This window comes from Adiantum capillus-veneris, chromosome 3 (genome assembly GCF_014529385.1).
Source record: "Adiantum capillus-veneris isolate H3 chromosome 3, ASM1452938v2, whole genome shotgun sequence".
Classification (NCBI taxonomy): domain Eukaryota; kingdom Viridiplantae; phylum Streptophyta; class Polypodiopsida; order Polypodiales; family Pteridaceae; genus Adiantum; species Adiantum capillus-veneris.
This window is the reverse complement of record NC_140933.1, coordinates 145357293-145371939: the sequence shown is the minus strand read 5'-3', so window position 1 is coordinate 145371939 and position 14647 is coordinate 145357293. Positions and strand designations below refer to the sequence as shown.

Sequence of the window (14647 nt, the reverse complement as noted above, 5' to 3'; positions counted from 1 at the left end):
ATACTCTAGGTAAAATGGCTTTGAAACAATAACTAAGCCATTTGAAAACCTTTGTCAAAGAGGTGTTACAAGAAGCAGCTATAGATCTAGGTTTTATGGGATTTTTGTGGAGTTTCCATATGGTTTAAAAAAATGGTAATTTAGGCTGGCACTTGAAACCAAAGACTAACAAAAGTTTTGATGTTTCAAGATGACCTCTTGCATCACAACCATTGTAACACTTTGAGAGTTTATTTCACTTAAATAGAACTTTTTACACGTAGCAACAAAGCTATTAGAGCACTTATCTATGTAAGAGATTACAAAATCACGATGAAATTTCCTAAGCATAACGATCAAAAGAAGATAAGCTATTCCTTTCTGAAGAAACGTTCCTAGAGCAAGATACTAATTTCAAAGAAGCTTCTTGAGGACTACAAACTTCCAATGCGTAAAAACACCTTGAACTCCTAAAGACTCATCAAACTTTACTACAAAACTAGAAATTCCTTTCTCTATGGCTTTGAAAAGACAAGCGTCATCCAAGGAAGGAAGTCTATATTGAGTACCTCTAGAGAGGTCTTTCAAGGAACAAGAAGGAAGAATAGAACAATTCGAAGTAACTACATGACCCAAAGATTTACGTAAAAAGAAAATTGAAGAGCAATCAATACCTCATACTGCCAACCTTTCTTGCTTTTTAAGATTACGTTTAATGTCACTATAGTTGAAATCTTTTTGTCTAAAGTTTTGACATATTTAAAAGCTACGCGGGATGGTTCTATACCTTTCTCACACAAGAAGGGAGAGCATCCAAAGCCTCTTGAGATCTCAAAATAGAGCTTAATCCAATCTTGTCTATAGTTATCAATAAATTCTTCTTTCCAACCAAGGGATTTTTTAGAATAAGACACTTGGACTTCAGAAATCTATCTAACAATACTCAAAGTTGAGTACTATGAAACTTTCTTAACTCCAATCTTCACAAGAGTATTCTCAAGGGTATACATGAGCTTAAATAGGATCCTTATATTATACCTCTCAAATCATTTATAAGAAAAAGAACCCAGCTCCATGACTCTAAATAGGTAAATCAATCTTTGTTTGTAATTCCTATATGCAAAAACTCTATGGTTAGAAGGGCTATTTATGACCACTGACGGGTTTTAGGATTAGGGTTTGTGTCAAGATCATAGATGCAACGGTCGAATGCGTTCGTTTGGCCTGCCTCAAATTCACTCTCCTTAGAAAGGTGGTCCATGTCAAATCTCTTGGTTAAAGCAGAATCCTATGTACGTGAACATTTCTCTCTATGTGGCATTGCATCACTAGGGTATCTCAATGACCTCAGTGACCTTAGGGTTTAGAACTAACTTGACTGTGTTTTGCAGATTCAGACCGAGGGGCCTAGACCCTAGAGAAAAGATAAGGTACCTATTTATGGGACACTCGCCAAGGAGCCCAAGCTAATAAAGAAGAAGACACAAAAACCTTCCGACTTACAAATCCTGCGGAGTGGCCTATTTAATAAAAAGGCTCCCTAGAGGTTCTTTCAATAAAACCACACGCAAAAGTCTCATGGTGTGGCACTACAGTAGACATACTTACGTGGCTGACCGTACGGACAATCCCATGAAACGCGTTGCTAACGTGGCAGACCTGTATTGATTTTTGCTTTTCGCGCTAGTAGATTGATGTGAAGCTTTTTGAGAGCAGTTACTTTTTATTTAAAGTACTTTTAGGCCAGTAGATATTGGGGCTCTGCTTTAGCAACCCTTGTACTCTTTATAAGTGTCCCTAGGGCAAGTCTTTATGGTATCTGGATGCAGAGGTGGAAGATTGGTTCCGACGGGAGTTGTATCCTTTGCAGATCAACAATTAAAGAAATATTGAAAGGGGGCGCCAATCTTTGGGGCCACTACGTATGGGGTGAAACTCCGCCACTCCACCTGTTCCCGTGTGAATTCTCTATTTCTCTGTTATCTCATTTGTTTTGAAGTACTAAAAGTGTTGCCAAGTGTGTAGATTGCCGCTTTGTTTGTCTTTTCGTTCGATCACTCACTAAAAGTGATTATAGTAATATCACGGTCTCGCGGGAAACTCCCAAAGTGACTCCACATCCCTCCTTGAAGGGAAACCATCCAGACCATGGATAACTGCCACAACTCTTCAGCAGTCTCTACATGTGCACTGGATCACCCAAGGTAGTGACTTTGAAAAATATACATGTGGAACCTTGAACCAAATCTAGGAGAATCGAAAAGACCACCTTCCCACTTAGAAAATGCTCAAACTAGCTGTAACTGGCTCCTAGTCCAAGAAGGACCACTTGTACAAGAACTCCTTGCCGGTTCGATGGAAAGGAGAAGTAGGTGTGTCTTGAATAATACAATTTCTAGGGATCAATCTAGAAGACGAAACTAAAAAAGGTATTGAAAAGTCTTCTTTGAAACAAAATGCTACTGAGTGTTAACAAAGATTGTGGGCAGACCTCATACTCACCTTGCACATAGAATCAAGTATTGCACTAGCAAAGTAGCTCATTGTTTTAGGACCGGACACAATAAAAATCTGCCTGTAAGATCCCTTGAAAGCGTTCACTCTTTGGTGTGTGTTAACAACTACATCTCTTCTACAATGGCTAAAAATCATACAATCTCAATGTATCTTCTAACAGCTTTTATACCACATTAAACAATCCCCTTGCACCTAAAGTTGAACCAAGCTCTCCTCTAAGTACCTAAATGCAGGGAAAGAAATATACTCTAACCCAGAAAGTAAAGTGGTCACAGCAAGCCTCCCGGCTAAAATGGTCTAACCTTGGGTGCAGGGCCAACTTCACTCTCATAGAGGGGGCTATTGTTGTTGCCTCCTACAATCACAAAGCAAGCCGTAGTGGCCATACAGTGCTACTTCAGCACCCAACTTATAGTACCTGCAAAAGTCAAACAAACACCAAATCCTTTAGATTTCAAGAGTTCCCTTCCCCTTGTTCCAGAGAGAGAGAGAGAGAGAGCTGACGAGAACAAAACCTTGCCTGGACGTGCAGGTCGCTGGCATGCAGGCGCCCGCGTGGATGCAGGGTGAGTAGATCGGACAGTCTACGATCGTTGATGTTTATTACCTTTTATTACCTTTTTAACCAATGTAAGGCGTGAATATATTACAACGAAATTGCATCTGTTAGCTCAAGGAGTGAGCTTGACCTGGATGTTCTAAGAACGTTTTGAGTCATTATGGTGTCCCAATGGCAGGAAGACACCGGCATAATCCAAGGTAAAATTGAAAAATACTTCTGTGAGAGACTCGTGCGTGCAAATTGATGCAAGGAGTTTGTGAGGCAGGTGGATACGCAAGCACAAAGAGTTGTTGATGACCTTATTGTCCAAAATGTCATTTCTTAGAGGGCTTTGATTGCAGGATGTACTCAACAAGGACAAGGTTCGGAAGCTTTTTCTTTCTGAGATGTCATCTCTTGGAGTGCCTTGATGGCAGGCAATATGTGCTCAAAAAGGACAGGTTTACTTGGAACGCAGTGTTTGTAGCATATGCTTAACAAGGATAGGGTTGGGAAGCTCTATGTTGTTTTCATCAAATGCAAAGTGAAGGCTTTTCAACATATGCAATCACCTATGCTTGCACCTTGAACGAACCAGCAACAATGGTACCTTTGATCCCATGGTGAGTGGCACCTCGTTGCCTTTGCCCTATCACAACAGTCTTGATGATGAGCTTGGGGATAGGCACTCTTCTTCCATGTCTTCTTCCAACTTTGGCTAGTCCTTCGACTCTAGGCTTCGAGGTGATTTTTCGCCCGCTAATGAGTTCTCTCAGAATATGAACTTCAAGGGCACGGGTTTGGACCACAATGATACTTTTGCGCATGCTGAATGTTTGTTTTGGCTATGGATTTTCTTCTTCTATTGGCTCCCATGGTGATGGTGCAATCCTTTCGTCCCTTGACAAAATGCAGCTCGAAGAAGGCTTCGTACTACGAGAATGGAAAGGGTTAGTGAAAAGCTACTTGATAGACCCTTATTAAATAGGATTTTTTTGGGCTTGGATTTGTTGATGAAGGTCACAAGAAAAATGTGGGTGAATCTCTCAACATGACGAGAGATGTGGTCATATTGCTACGTGGTCGATGGTTTTCTTGGTTGAATGCACGTATAGAAGGATATGCCCAGCAAGGGCAAGCTTTGGGATCTTTTCTTTTGTTGCAACAAGAGTGCGACTCCTCAACTACAACAACATTTTACAGTGAAGGGGTTTCTACTGATGCAATCACCTATGGGAGCACCTTGAACTACCAATGACTATACCCAAGCGATGCAAGGCCACACAAAATTTAGTATATATAATAAAGAAGTGCCAAGCAATGCATTGCTACATATGTCTTCCAATCAGAGCATTCTAGCATACATAGTTGATGAAATAGAGCTTCAAGAGCAAACTTTCCAGCTTTTCTTTTCTCATTCAATGGTTGTCATCATGCCATAAAATCTTTAATGTGGGATCCAATTGATTATGATCATGTGAAGCTTCAAAAGATGTATGCCTATTCTCAATATTCATAATAAAATGAGGTATTTATTTGGAAAAGTCAACACTCTTTGATGTTTTGAACCTCCTTTAATTGGTATAAAAAAAATGCACATGTTTGTCCACTCAATTGAATTGGTTTTTGAAAGATGATGGGATTGAAGCATACTTAGGATCAATTTTGTTCATGACTTCAAATTTTAGGTGAAGCGCTAGCTAAAGAGCATTATGATGTCTCCAGCACCATGTATCTCAAGCTTATAGGCATCACCAAGCTTGACTTTGCCCAATAGTGTGTGCATACATAGAGGGGCTACATGGAACCTGGCTTCAAAATCTATAACCCAATTCTGATCAAAGCTAGCATCATGTGCAATAAGAGCATTTGGATTAAGATCTGCTGTAAAAATGAGAACATCTGAAGAACTATGAACCACAGGCACATCAACAATTTTAGGACAGTCCATCACATTGAGCTCCTCAATCTTAGCTTTGCCCTTGTTGTCATTGTTAGACTCCTTGTTATCTTGAGACTTTTTCTTCTCTCTCTGCCATATACAACAATCTTTCTTTACATATGGCAATGATAGCACTCCACATTGTGCAAAGAACCTTTAGATTTGTTGTGAGAATTCTTGCAATCTTTACTTTTACCATGGTTGTTTGTATGACCTCGCTGACCTTTGCTACTAGCAACATATGTGTCACCTTGCTTTGTAGGCTCCATTGACTTCCTGCATATCTCTTCACTGAGTAAACTGGAAACTATCACATCATAGGCTAACTTGTCCTCAGGTGCAAACTTGCTAATCAGTTGTGCAAAATATGTCCCATGAAGAGGGTGGAGTGCAAAGTGAGAAGATAGACTGCACTTCATTGTCAAATTCTAGCCCATGTGATGTCAATTGACTGAAAAGTACATTAAAAGCATTCAAGTGCTCGAAAACTATTTCACCTTCTTTCATACAAAGCTTGAAAAGCTTCTTCATCAAGTACACTTTGTTATTTGCATTCTTGCTCTCATACATGTTGCACAAATTTTCCCACAAGGATTTGGCAATGGGTTCATCGACTATAGTAAAATAGACCGACTCTGCTAAGTGCAAGCGAATAGTGGACCTTGCTTTCACATCCAGTATTTTCCATTGCGCTTTTGCATAACCATCTTCCTTTGCACGCTCAAAGATGGCTTTTGCATAGCCATCTTCCTCTGCACGCTCAAAGATGGGCTCTAATTGACCTTTTTGGCTTAGCACATCTTGGATTTGTTGCTTCCATATAGAAAAATGTGTGCCATCGAACTTTCTGATATTGTAAATATCCTTGTCAGCATAAGATGCCATGTTTGCAAGACTTGAGCACTATGTAAATGAAGCCAAAATTTATGGCAAGAGAACTTGGCAAAATTTTAACAGAATCCCCTTTGTAACAAGGACTAAATCACAAGCCAAAATAGTGCTCAAAGGTGCATGAAACGCATAAACGAACTCGCGTAAAAATTTCAACAGGGTCTCCTTTGTTTGTGGAGTGAAAACTCAACCCACCTAACTCATAAAACGCTTAAAAGCCAACTCAAAAGAGTGAATCTGGGCATATGCTATCAACTATGACTGCCAGAAGACCACCATACTAGACGTCCCAAGTAAACTATCCGACCAGATACATAGCCTATGGCGAGGGTACCGTAATGGGAAACTCTAGCAACCTGTATCACTGAAGGTATCTCAATGTTTGAGAATACCCCAACTCAATAAAACCTCACGCACGACCCTCCAAAGGCTAAAGCAGACACAAAAAGACTAGCCACAGTCTTAGAAAGGGAAAACCTTCTAGGCCTACCACAAGGCCTATTCAAGATCGATCCCCACATAGGCAAAGATGGTACGTATATTTAACTTCCAGACTCATTCAAGTGATCATGGTGATTAGCAAATTATATCATTGACTTTGATGAGAAAATTGGCAAAATACACTTGTGCATGAGGTTACGTAGACAACAAAGGAACAATACTTACACAGTGGTGATAGTAGTCTTGGTAGTAGAAGCAAACACAACAATAGCCACGAGGGTAGAAGTCTCACAAGATATCATGATGGACAACTGGGTAGTCATAATCGACATGAGAGAAGGTATGCAAAGACCTTGAGGCCCTCTCCATTTCTTCCACTGAGCCCAACCGCTGCAACATCCTCTTCCTCTTTAAAAATAGAGAAAGACAACATGACTTTGTAGCAAAGCAATGGCAAATAGATTAACCAACTTGATGCAAGCAAAGGAGGAGTTACAATGGTGAGCTATTTTCATGATTGTAAGCAATTCCCATTCCTATTGTTAAGGAGCGTGCCCAAACACACACAAGGGCGTATGCATATTGTAAGGACATGGGTCCTACGGGCAAAGCCACCGGCACGGCCGGACAATGTGTACGCTAGGGGGAGGCTATAAGATAGCACGGTTGGGTGGAGACTAGCACACGCATTACCACCACCCTTTCACTGGTACCAGAGCTATTTTTGGGAAAGGAGAAAAGCGGGTTGCATATGCATGCGACATGCTACTTCTCTCCCACGTTCCGTAGACAGTGAGTCTTTACTATGCAGTAAAAAGAAGACATGCACAGTTTTTCCTATGCACAATGTGGACAGACAGCTGACCGCGACCGCCCCACCTACGCCCTCCACATCGCACGACTAAGACGGACAACCATGGCAAACTCGAACTCGACCGACAACTCGACGACACCGAGGCTTCCATTGGTGTTGTTGGCTACGCACGTAGAAAGGCCCACTTAACCCTTGCATGAAGGAGGGTTGAACCCACTCTGTGAAGATAAGAGGCCAACACTTTACCATCAAGCTATTGACCCTTGTTGTGTATAACAAGGAAAGATAGCATACTTGTGTTGAAAAGAAAGCTAGAAAAAAAGTGAAAGCTTCAAACTTCAAGAAAGTAGTTTCACCCTTCCTTTTCACTTCTTGGAGGAAGGCAAGTTTTTCTCCCAAAAAAAAAAATCCCTCAAGGAGGTAGCTTCAAAGTGAACAAAAGCCTTCACAAAAACGACGAGTTTTTGTGAAGAATCAACAAAGGTGTTCTTACGACGAACGACACATGAAACGCTACAATTCTCGCAAGGCGAGGTTCGCATGCAACGCAAATCGCCGAGCACACAAAACACAAAGACTTCAATTTCACAAGGTACAAGTTGACATTTTTTTTTCTCTCTTTACATTAGTGTGTGTTTACCATGGCTAGTGAGGATATCCCACTTACACACACTTTTGATTTTGAGCACGTAGATCAAAATCAGGGCACCACGGGTGCTGCTGACACTAATATGCATGATGATGATGATCTAGGATATCCTGGCCTTGTAGATATGGCTACTTTCAAGACTTTGGAAAATTGTCAAAGCGTACTTGAACGCAACCTCTCTGCACTCAATGCAAATGTTACAAATCTTATGGAGCTACTTGTGAAATTTATGAAGTCACAGACGGCTCAAGGAGCCATAAGTGGCACGGTTCAAGGGAACCAAGCTCGCAATACTCAAGGAGTCCAAGAGACGAGTGCTTCAGAAGATGCATAAGGTAGCAATGCATTACTTAAGAATATCACCATTTTTTGGTTTCACGGGGAAGAGCGTGATTGCAACAAGGATGCGATCAATACATTCTTACACAAATGGAGTGATATTCACAGATTGAGACACACCTCGGATATAAAGACGGTTGTGGAAACAAGTCTATCTTTTAAAGGCAAGGCCTATAAGTGGTGGATGACATTTCCAATAGATGCTCGTCCTCCGTCTTGGGCTGCGTTTCAAGCTTCTTTCTCCAAAGAGTTTTTGGACTCCAATGAAGAAGATAAGAATTGGTTAGCATGGGATGCATGCCGCATGTCTGGCCTCTCTCTCACACAATACCTTTTGAAGTATCGGGAAATCATTTTAAAACTAGGAGGTCTAGATGAATTCCAAAAGATACGGGGTTTTACTAGGGGTCTTGACAAAGACTATCGTCTTCATGTCAAGAGTCAACATCCAAAAACTTTGGAAGAAGCCATCAGTCATGCCCAAAGATATGATGATGGCCAAGAGAGGAAAGGAAATGTTCCCTACTTCAAGAATAATTTTGCTAAAAGCAATGTGGCTAAGAGCCAATGGCAAGGTAGATCTCCCATATGTTCCAAGAGGAATAAGAGACAATCTACCTCTCCACCCCCACAAGAGGCTAAGAAGCCTAAGCAATCACAAGATACTCCACATGGGTATCTCAGCACTGTTGATTTTGAGCGTGCGAAGAAACACAATTTGTGTTTTAAATGTCTTTCAGACCAACATAACAAGAAAGATTGTCCTTTTAACGGCAAAGAAAAGGCCATGCACACGGTGCACGTCTCACATTAGATTCATCTCCTAAATAATGTGTTGTAGAGGTTCTTCATATGGAAGAAAAGCACAAGTGTTGTGTGCCTGCTTCAATGTGGCAGCCGACCTTTGGCCCCCATGATTTGATTCGCATGCATGGCACTATTAACAGACAATGTGTTCGTATTTTAGTGGATGATGGTGCAACTCATAACTTCTTGCACTATAAGCTAGTCAAGAAATTGAAGTTTACATAGACTCCCTGCTCTCACAAGTATGTGGTGGAGCAGATGTCTGGGAATAATAAAGAAGTATGGGACACGGTAGTTCAAGGGGTTGAGCTTATTGTTCAAGATCATACGATGACCCTTGACTTCCAAGTTATGAACATGGACCGTGTTGATGTAGTTTCAGGACAAGAGTGACTGCATGGTTTAGGAAACACATTGCACACTAGTTATTGACACAACTCCTTATCCTTTATGGCCAATGGTAAACATGTGCTTTTTCTTGGTGAGAAAAATATACCATCTCCACCTCTTATATGTACAACCGAGCTTTCTATTTTGCAGAAAGCAGATTTAATTGATTAAGTCTTTTTGTGTTACTACTTGTCTCCAAGTCTTGTGAATTCTCAAGAGCAAAGTGCAGTGAATTCTAGTAATGGTATGCAAAGTGCAATGAATTCTAATGATAAGCAAAGTGTTAACAAATCTAACGAGCAAAGTGCTCTCAATTTTAATTCCATAGAGCAACGTGCAACTATTGTAAAACAAGCATTACAGGAATTACAAGATTCTCCAGCCCAGCATAACTCTAGTTTACTTTCTCCTTTTGCACGGCAAAAGCTGACTCACTTACTCACGGAGTATAGTGATGTATTCTCAAGTGATTTACCACCGGGTTTACCCCCTACATGTGATGTGCAACATGGCATAGATGTCTTGCTAGGCACTAAACCGGTGAGTAAACCACCTTATCGTACAAGTGCTAAAGAAGCCAAGGAGGTTGAGAGGCAGTTGGCTGACTACCTTGCCCGTGGTTTCATTCGACCTAGCACTTCGCCTTGGGCATCACCAATTCTATTGGTAAAAAAGAAAGATGGTACTATGCGCCTGTGCGTAGATTATCGCGGATTAAATGCCATAACCATCAAGAACAAGTATCCTCTGCCTCAAGTGGATGAGTTGTTTGATTAACTCCATGGGACAAGACACTATACAAAGATAGATCTTCGTTCAAGATACCACCAGGTGCGTATCCTTTTGCAAGATATCTCCAAAACTGCCTTTAGAACACGGTTCAGGCATTTTGAATTTTTGGTTATACCTTTTGGCCTAACCAATGCTCCAGCTACATTTATGACACTCATGGATAGTTTCTTACATCCCTATCTTGGAAAATTTGTTGTGGTTTTCCTTGATGACACTCATTTATAGTAAGACTGAAGATGAACACATAGAACACTTATGATTAGTGTTTGAATAGCTACGAGCTACGTGGGTTATGATAAGCAAAGCCAGTGTGATTTCTTTAAAACAAAGATACATTACCTTGGTCATTTGATCTCTTATTCTAGCATCAAAATGGACGTTGACAAGGTTGCTGCCATTCTTCGATGGCCACATCCTAACACGGTTGAGGAACTTCAAATATTTTTAGGCATGGCTGGATTTTATCGACAATATATCCATGATTATGCCAAAATTGATGTTCTTATGAAGGATCAACTTAAAGAAAAAGGTAAGACCTTTTCTTGGGAAGAAGCCCAAAAAACGGAGTTTTGAAAAGCTAAAGGTAGCTATAGTCACTTCTCCCATCCTCGCAGTTATTGACCCACTTAAGCCGTTTGTGGTAGAGACTATGCTAGTGATAAAGCAATTGGTGCGGTACTTCTCCAGGAGGGAAGACCTATAGCCTTTTAAAGTAAAAAGTTAGATAGAGCTCAACATTATTATTTTGTTTTTGAGAGAGAGCTCTACACCATAATTCACGCTTTACGAAAGTGGTGACACTATTTATATGGTGCCGAGTTTGAAGTAGTTTTTGACCATGAGAGTGGTTTACTACTTAAACGGACTTGAAGGGCCATAAAGCTAGATGGCCAAAAATCCTTCAAGATTATGATTGTATGCTACGATATCGCAAGGGGCGATATAATGTAGTAGCGGATGCACTAAGTCGGATGCCTCAGATTAATTCACTTGCTTTCATGAAAATAAAGAGTGGATTTTTGGAGTCATTACGTGGTAAGTGTGCACAATATTAATCATATGCTAAAGTGTGGAGTGCAGTTTTAAAAAGGGATCCCTCACACTCACATATCTCTGTACAGCCAGATCAACATGTCTCTACACGCGCAAATAAAAACTCCAACACACAGAGCTCTACCCCTACTCAGGAAGAGCTTAAGGGATAGAAGAAATTTTCCATTGATGATGGCTATTTACTCCACAAGGGTAGAGTATGTGTGCCAAAGGACTCAGACACTAGGCACCAAATCTTATTTGAGTGTCACGATAGTCCAAGTGATGGTCATCCAGGTATTCGTAAGACGTATGCCTTAGTTTGACGGTAATTTTATTGGCTGGTCTTACATCATAATGTTCAAGAGTACGTACTAAACTGCCAACAGTGCCAAGTTAATAAGGCAGAAGCACCTCAAGGTACGTGGCCTTTTACATCCTTTATAGATTCCACAAGGTAAGTGAGAGAGTATCTCTATGGATTTTGTAGTAGGACTACCTACTACAAATTGTGGCCATGATGCCATATGGGTAATTGTAGACCGTCTCACAAAGATGGGTCGATTCATTCCCGCTAAGACTACGGTTAAGACATCAAAATTAGCACGGATGTTTGTAGAGCATATATATAGACTCTACGGCCTTCCAGCTAGTATCATTAGCTACAGAGATCAAAAATTCGATAATCACTTATGGAGAGTTGTGTTTCAAAAGTTTGGAAACTAAACTTAATCTAAGTACAACTAATCATTCAGAAACATATGGTCAAACCAAAAGAGTTAATCAAGTGCTAAAGGATATGATATGGGCGTACTTTAGCAAGAAGCAAACCAATTGGGAAGACTAGTTACCTATATTGGAATTTGCTTATAATAGTTCAAAGCATGTGACTACAGGGTTTAATCCATTTATGCTTTTATATGGATTTCAAGCTAGATCACCCATTTCAGTGGGGTTGGCTAAGGAGAAGATACAACAAGCGAAGGATTTTCTCCAAGACCATTTTGACATGCTTCGAGTTGCTTGACAGAATGTTAAGCAAGCTCAAGATCGATATAAGAAGTACGCAGATGAGCATCGTCGTCTTGCTACTTTCGGAGAAGGAGACAAGGTTTTCCTCAAAGTTCCGGAGCATTCAAAAAGTCTGAAGACGGGAAAAGTTGCTAAACTTTCACCACGCTATTGTGGACCGTTTACCATTTTCAAATGTATAGGTCAAGTAGCCTATAAGTTAGCTCTTCTAGAGCACTCACGAGTTCATCTTGTTTTTCATGTTAGTCGTTTACGAAAACAGATAGGACAGAATGATAATGTCATTGACACAAGTGTGTTAGTTGACCTTATTGAACCGCCAAGCATTCCTCATGAGCCCGAAAAGATTTTGGATTCTCATGAGCTTCGCACCAGACATCATGCTAGACGACAGGTGTTGGTAAAATGGCTAGATAGACCTGAAGAAGTTTCTACATGGGAGAATGTCTCTGCACTTAAGAAATGTTTTCCTACGTTCGTTTTTGAGGATGAAAACGATTCTCCAAGGGGGGGGGGGGGGGGGGGGGGGGGGGGTAATGTAAGGACACGGGTCCTATGGGCAAGGCCACCGACATGGCCGGATAGTGTGTACGCTAGGGGGAGGCTATTAGATAGCACGGTTGGGTGGAGACTAGCACACACATTACCACCACCCTTTCACATATAACCTCCTTGAGGGGGGGTCACTTACAAGAAATCATGTATATCACATGTACTCAAAGGGTATAAAAAACACCCCTATAATTACATGCTCTGTGGTATTAAAAAAACCCCTTTTTCTTAAGAAACTTACAATTTTTTTCCAAAATGCAATAAAAACCCCCTTTTGTAAATGTAACTCTCTTAACTTTTTAAAATTTTGCCTAGTTAAAAACCCCTTATTTTTAACTCACATGTTATACCGCCCCTCATCCCCCATTGGGGGTAAAGCTTCAACATCATTCAAAGCAAATAGCACCATCTGTTGCACTTACTTTGTTGTGCATCCGAATCATGCATTGGATTCTCTCCAATTTGTGTAGTTCTTTAAGGGTCTTAGTGAGAAAATGGTTTCAAAACATCCACAAATGTTTTGTTTTATTCCTTATCTTATTACATGTTTGGAGGAACTTGTAGTTCTTTATGTTGTGTTAACTCACTTGCAATGAGATTAGGTGAGTAATATATTTTTAGAGGAGCCTTGCCTATGGTGGATTAATAAAAGATTCTTAGGTGAGGTAGAGAGAGGAATATTCTACTTGAGATTTCATTGGGTAAGGTTGGTTTAACTAGATGCTAAAGGTTCGCTTCCTCTATTTGGAAGAGCTTTTTGGAACTAGTTCTCATGCTAGTTTTAAGAGATTTTTTGACATGTAGTGGAAGTATGCTTATTATTTTCCTTTCACTTTTTTGTGTTTTCACCTTTATAATTGGCTTTGTCAATGTTCTATCTCAAAGGGTTCGGTGCCCTAGCATGTTTAGCGAGGAGCCTTCCTATATGTAGGCACATCGAGACAAAAATCACCTTCGCTTCATATAAGAAAGAAAGATCCCTTTAGGAGTGGCGTCATGAGGGAAAAATATATGTGTAACATTCTCTTAAGGGAGAAACATTTCCTTAGGATCACACCACACCAAATATTTCATGCATATTTATATTGTAGGAATATGGGACATATGATAGGAAAGGTTGCCTCTTTCTTGTGAAGAAAGTCTTCTAAAACTTCTTGTACATGGAAATAGCCAAAGATTAACCCCAGCATACTCTACATGTAAAGTGGTGCTACCTTCTTTGCCCTCACAATAGTCCCTTGAATGTGGGACATATGATGGAAAAGGTTGCCTCTTTCTTGTGAAGAAAGTATTCTAAAGCTTCTTGTGCATGGGAATAGCCAAAGATTTAACCCCAACATACTCCACATGTAAAGTGGTCCTACCTTCTTCGGCCTCATAGTAGTCTCTAGCCCTTGTTCATTGAGATAAATTTAATAATTTTCCTGAGAAACGATTCTTGTCTCGTTTCATTGATGCACTCTTGAATTAGACCTTGAATGTCCATCTTTTCTAAGATTTTGTTAAAATCACTCCATAGGTTTGGTCTAAGTCTCAACAACTCCCCAAGAATTAACGTACATTTAAACTGTGTGGACATGATAGACTACAAGTTTCTAGCATCCAAAGATTTTTGGGCTACAAGGACCATGGTTGTCTTGAAAACTAATGATTGCTCTTCATGTTCATCCAAATATGAAGGTAGGATTTTTAATGTATTCTCTTTTGAATCCCTTGATTTTTCTAAACCCAAATCTCTATATAAAGATTGCATATCCAGCTCCCTGGGTGGATGATTCAAATACAAATCTTCAAACCTATGGTTAAATTCCATCATTTTAATCTCTTATAGCAACCTAAAGATCATTTGGGAATCTCGCAGCATTGGCATAATTTTGTCAAAGCCATCTTCCATGTCTGACATAAAAAGAGTTGGTTCTCATGCTAGCT

General features: G+C 40.3%; 1 protein-coding gene across 2 annotated transcripts in view; it reads right to left on the bottom strand.

Moving 5' to 3' along the window:
* Positions 1-3170, bottom strand: part of LOC147461862 (SNARE-like superfamily protein) — a 118981-nt gene extending 115811 nt beyond the window's left edge. The window contains exons 1-2 of one of the 2 annotated variants that reach the window (XM_086509333.1): positions 3017-3170; positions 2799-2914 (exon numbers count right to left, since the gene is read on the bottom strand). In XM_086509333.1, the coding sequence (XP_086365459.1) occupies positions 2799-2882 (84 nt within the window). In that variant the 5' untranslated portion in view covers positions 2883-2914; positions 3017-3170. Of the gene's footprint in view, positions 1-2798; positions 2915-3011 lie in introns of both variants that reach the window. The other variant, XM_086509332.1, reaches the window with a different exon arrangement.
* Between the last annotated feature and the right edge of the window lie 11477 nt (positions 3171-14647).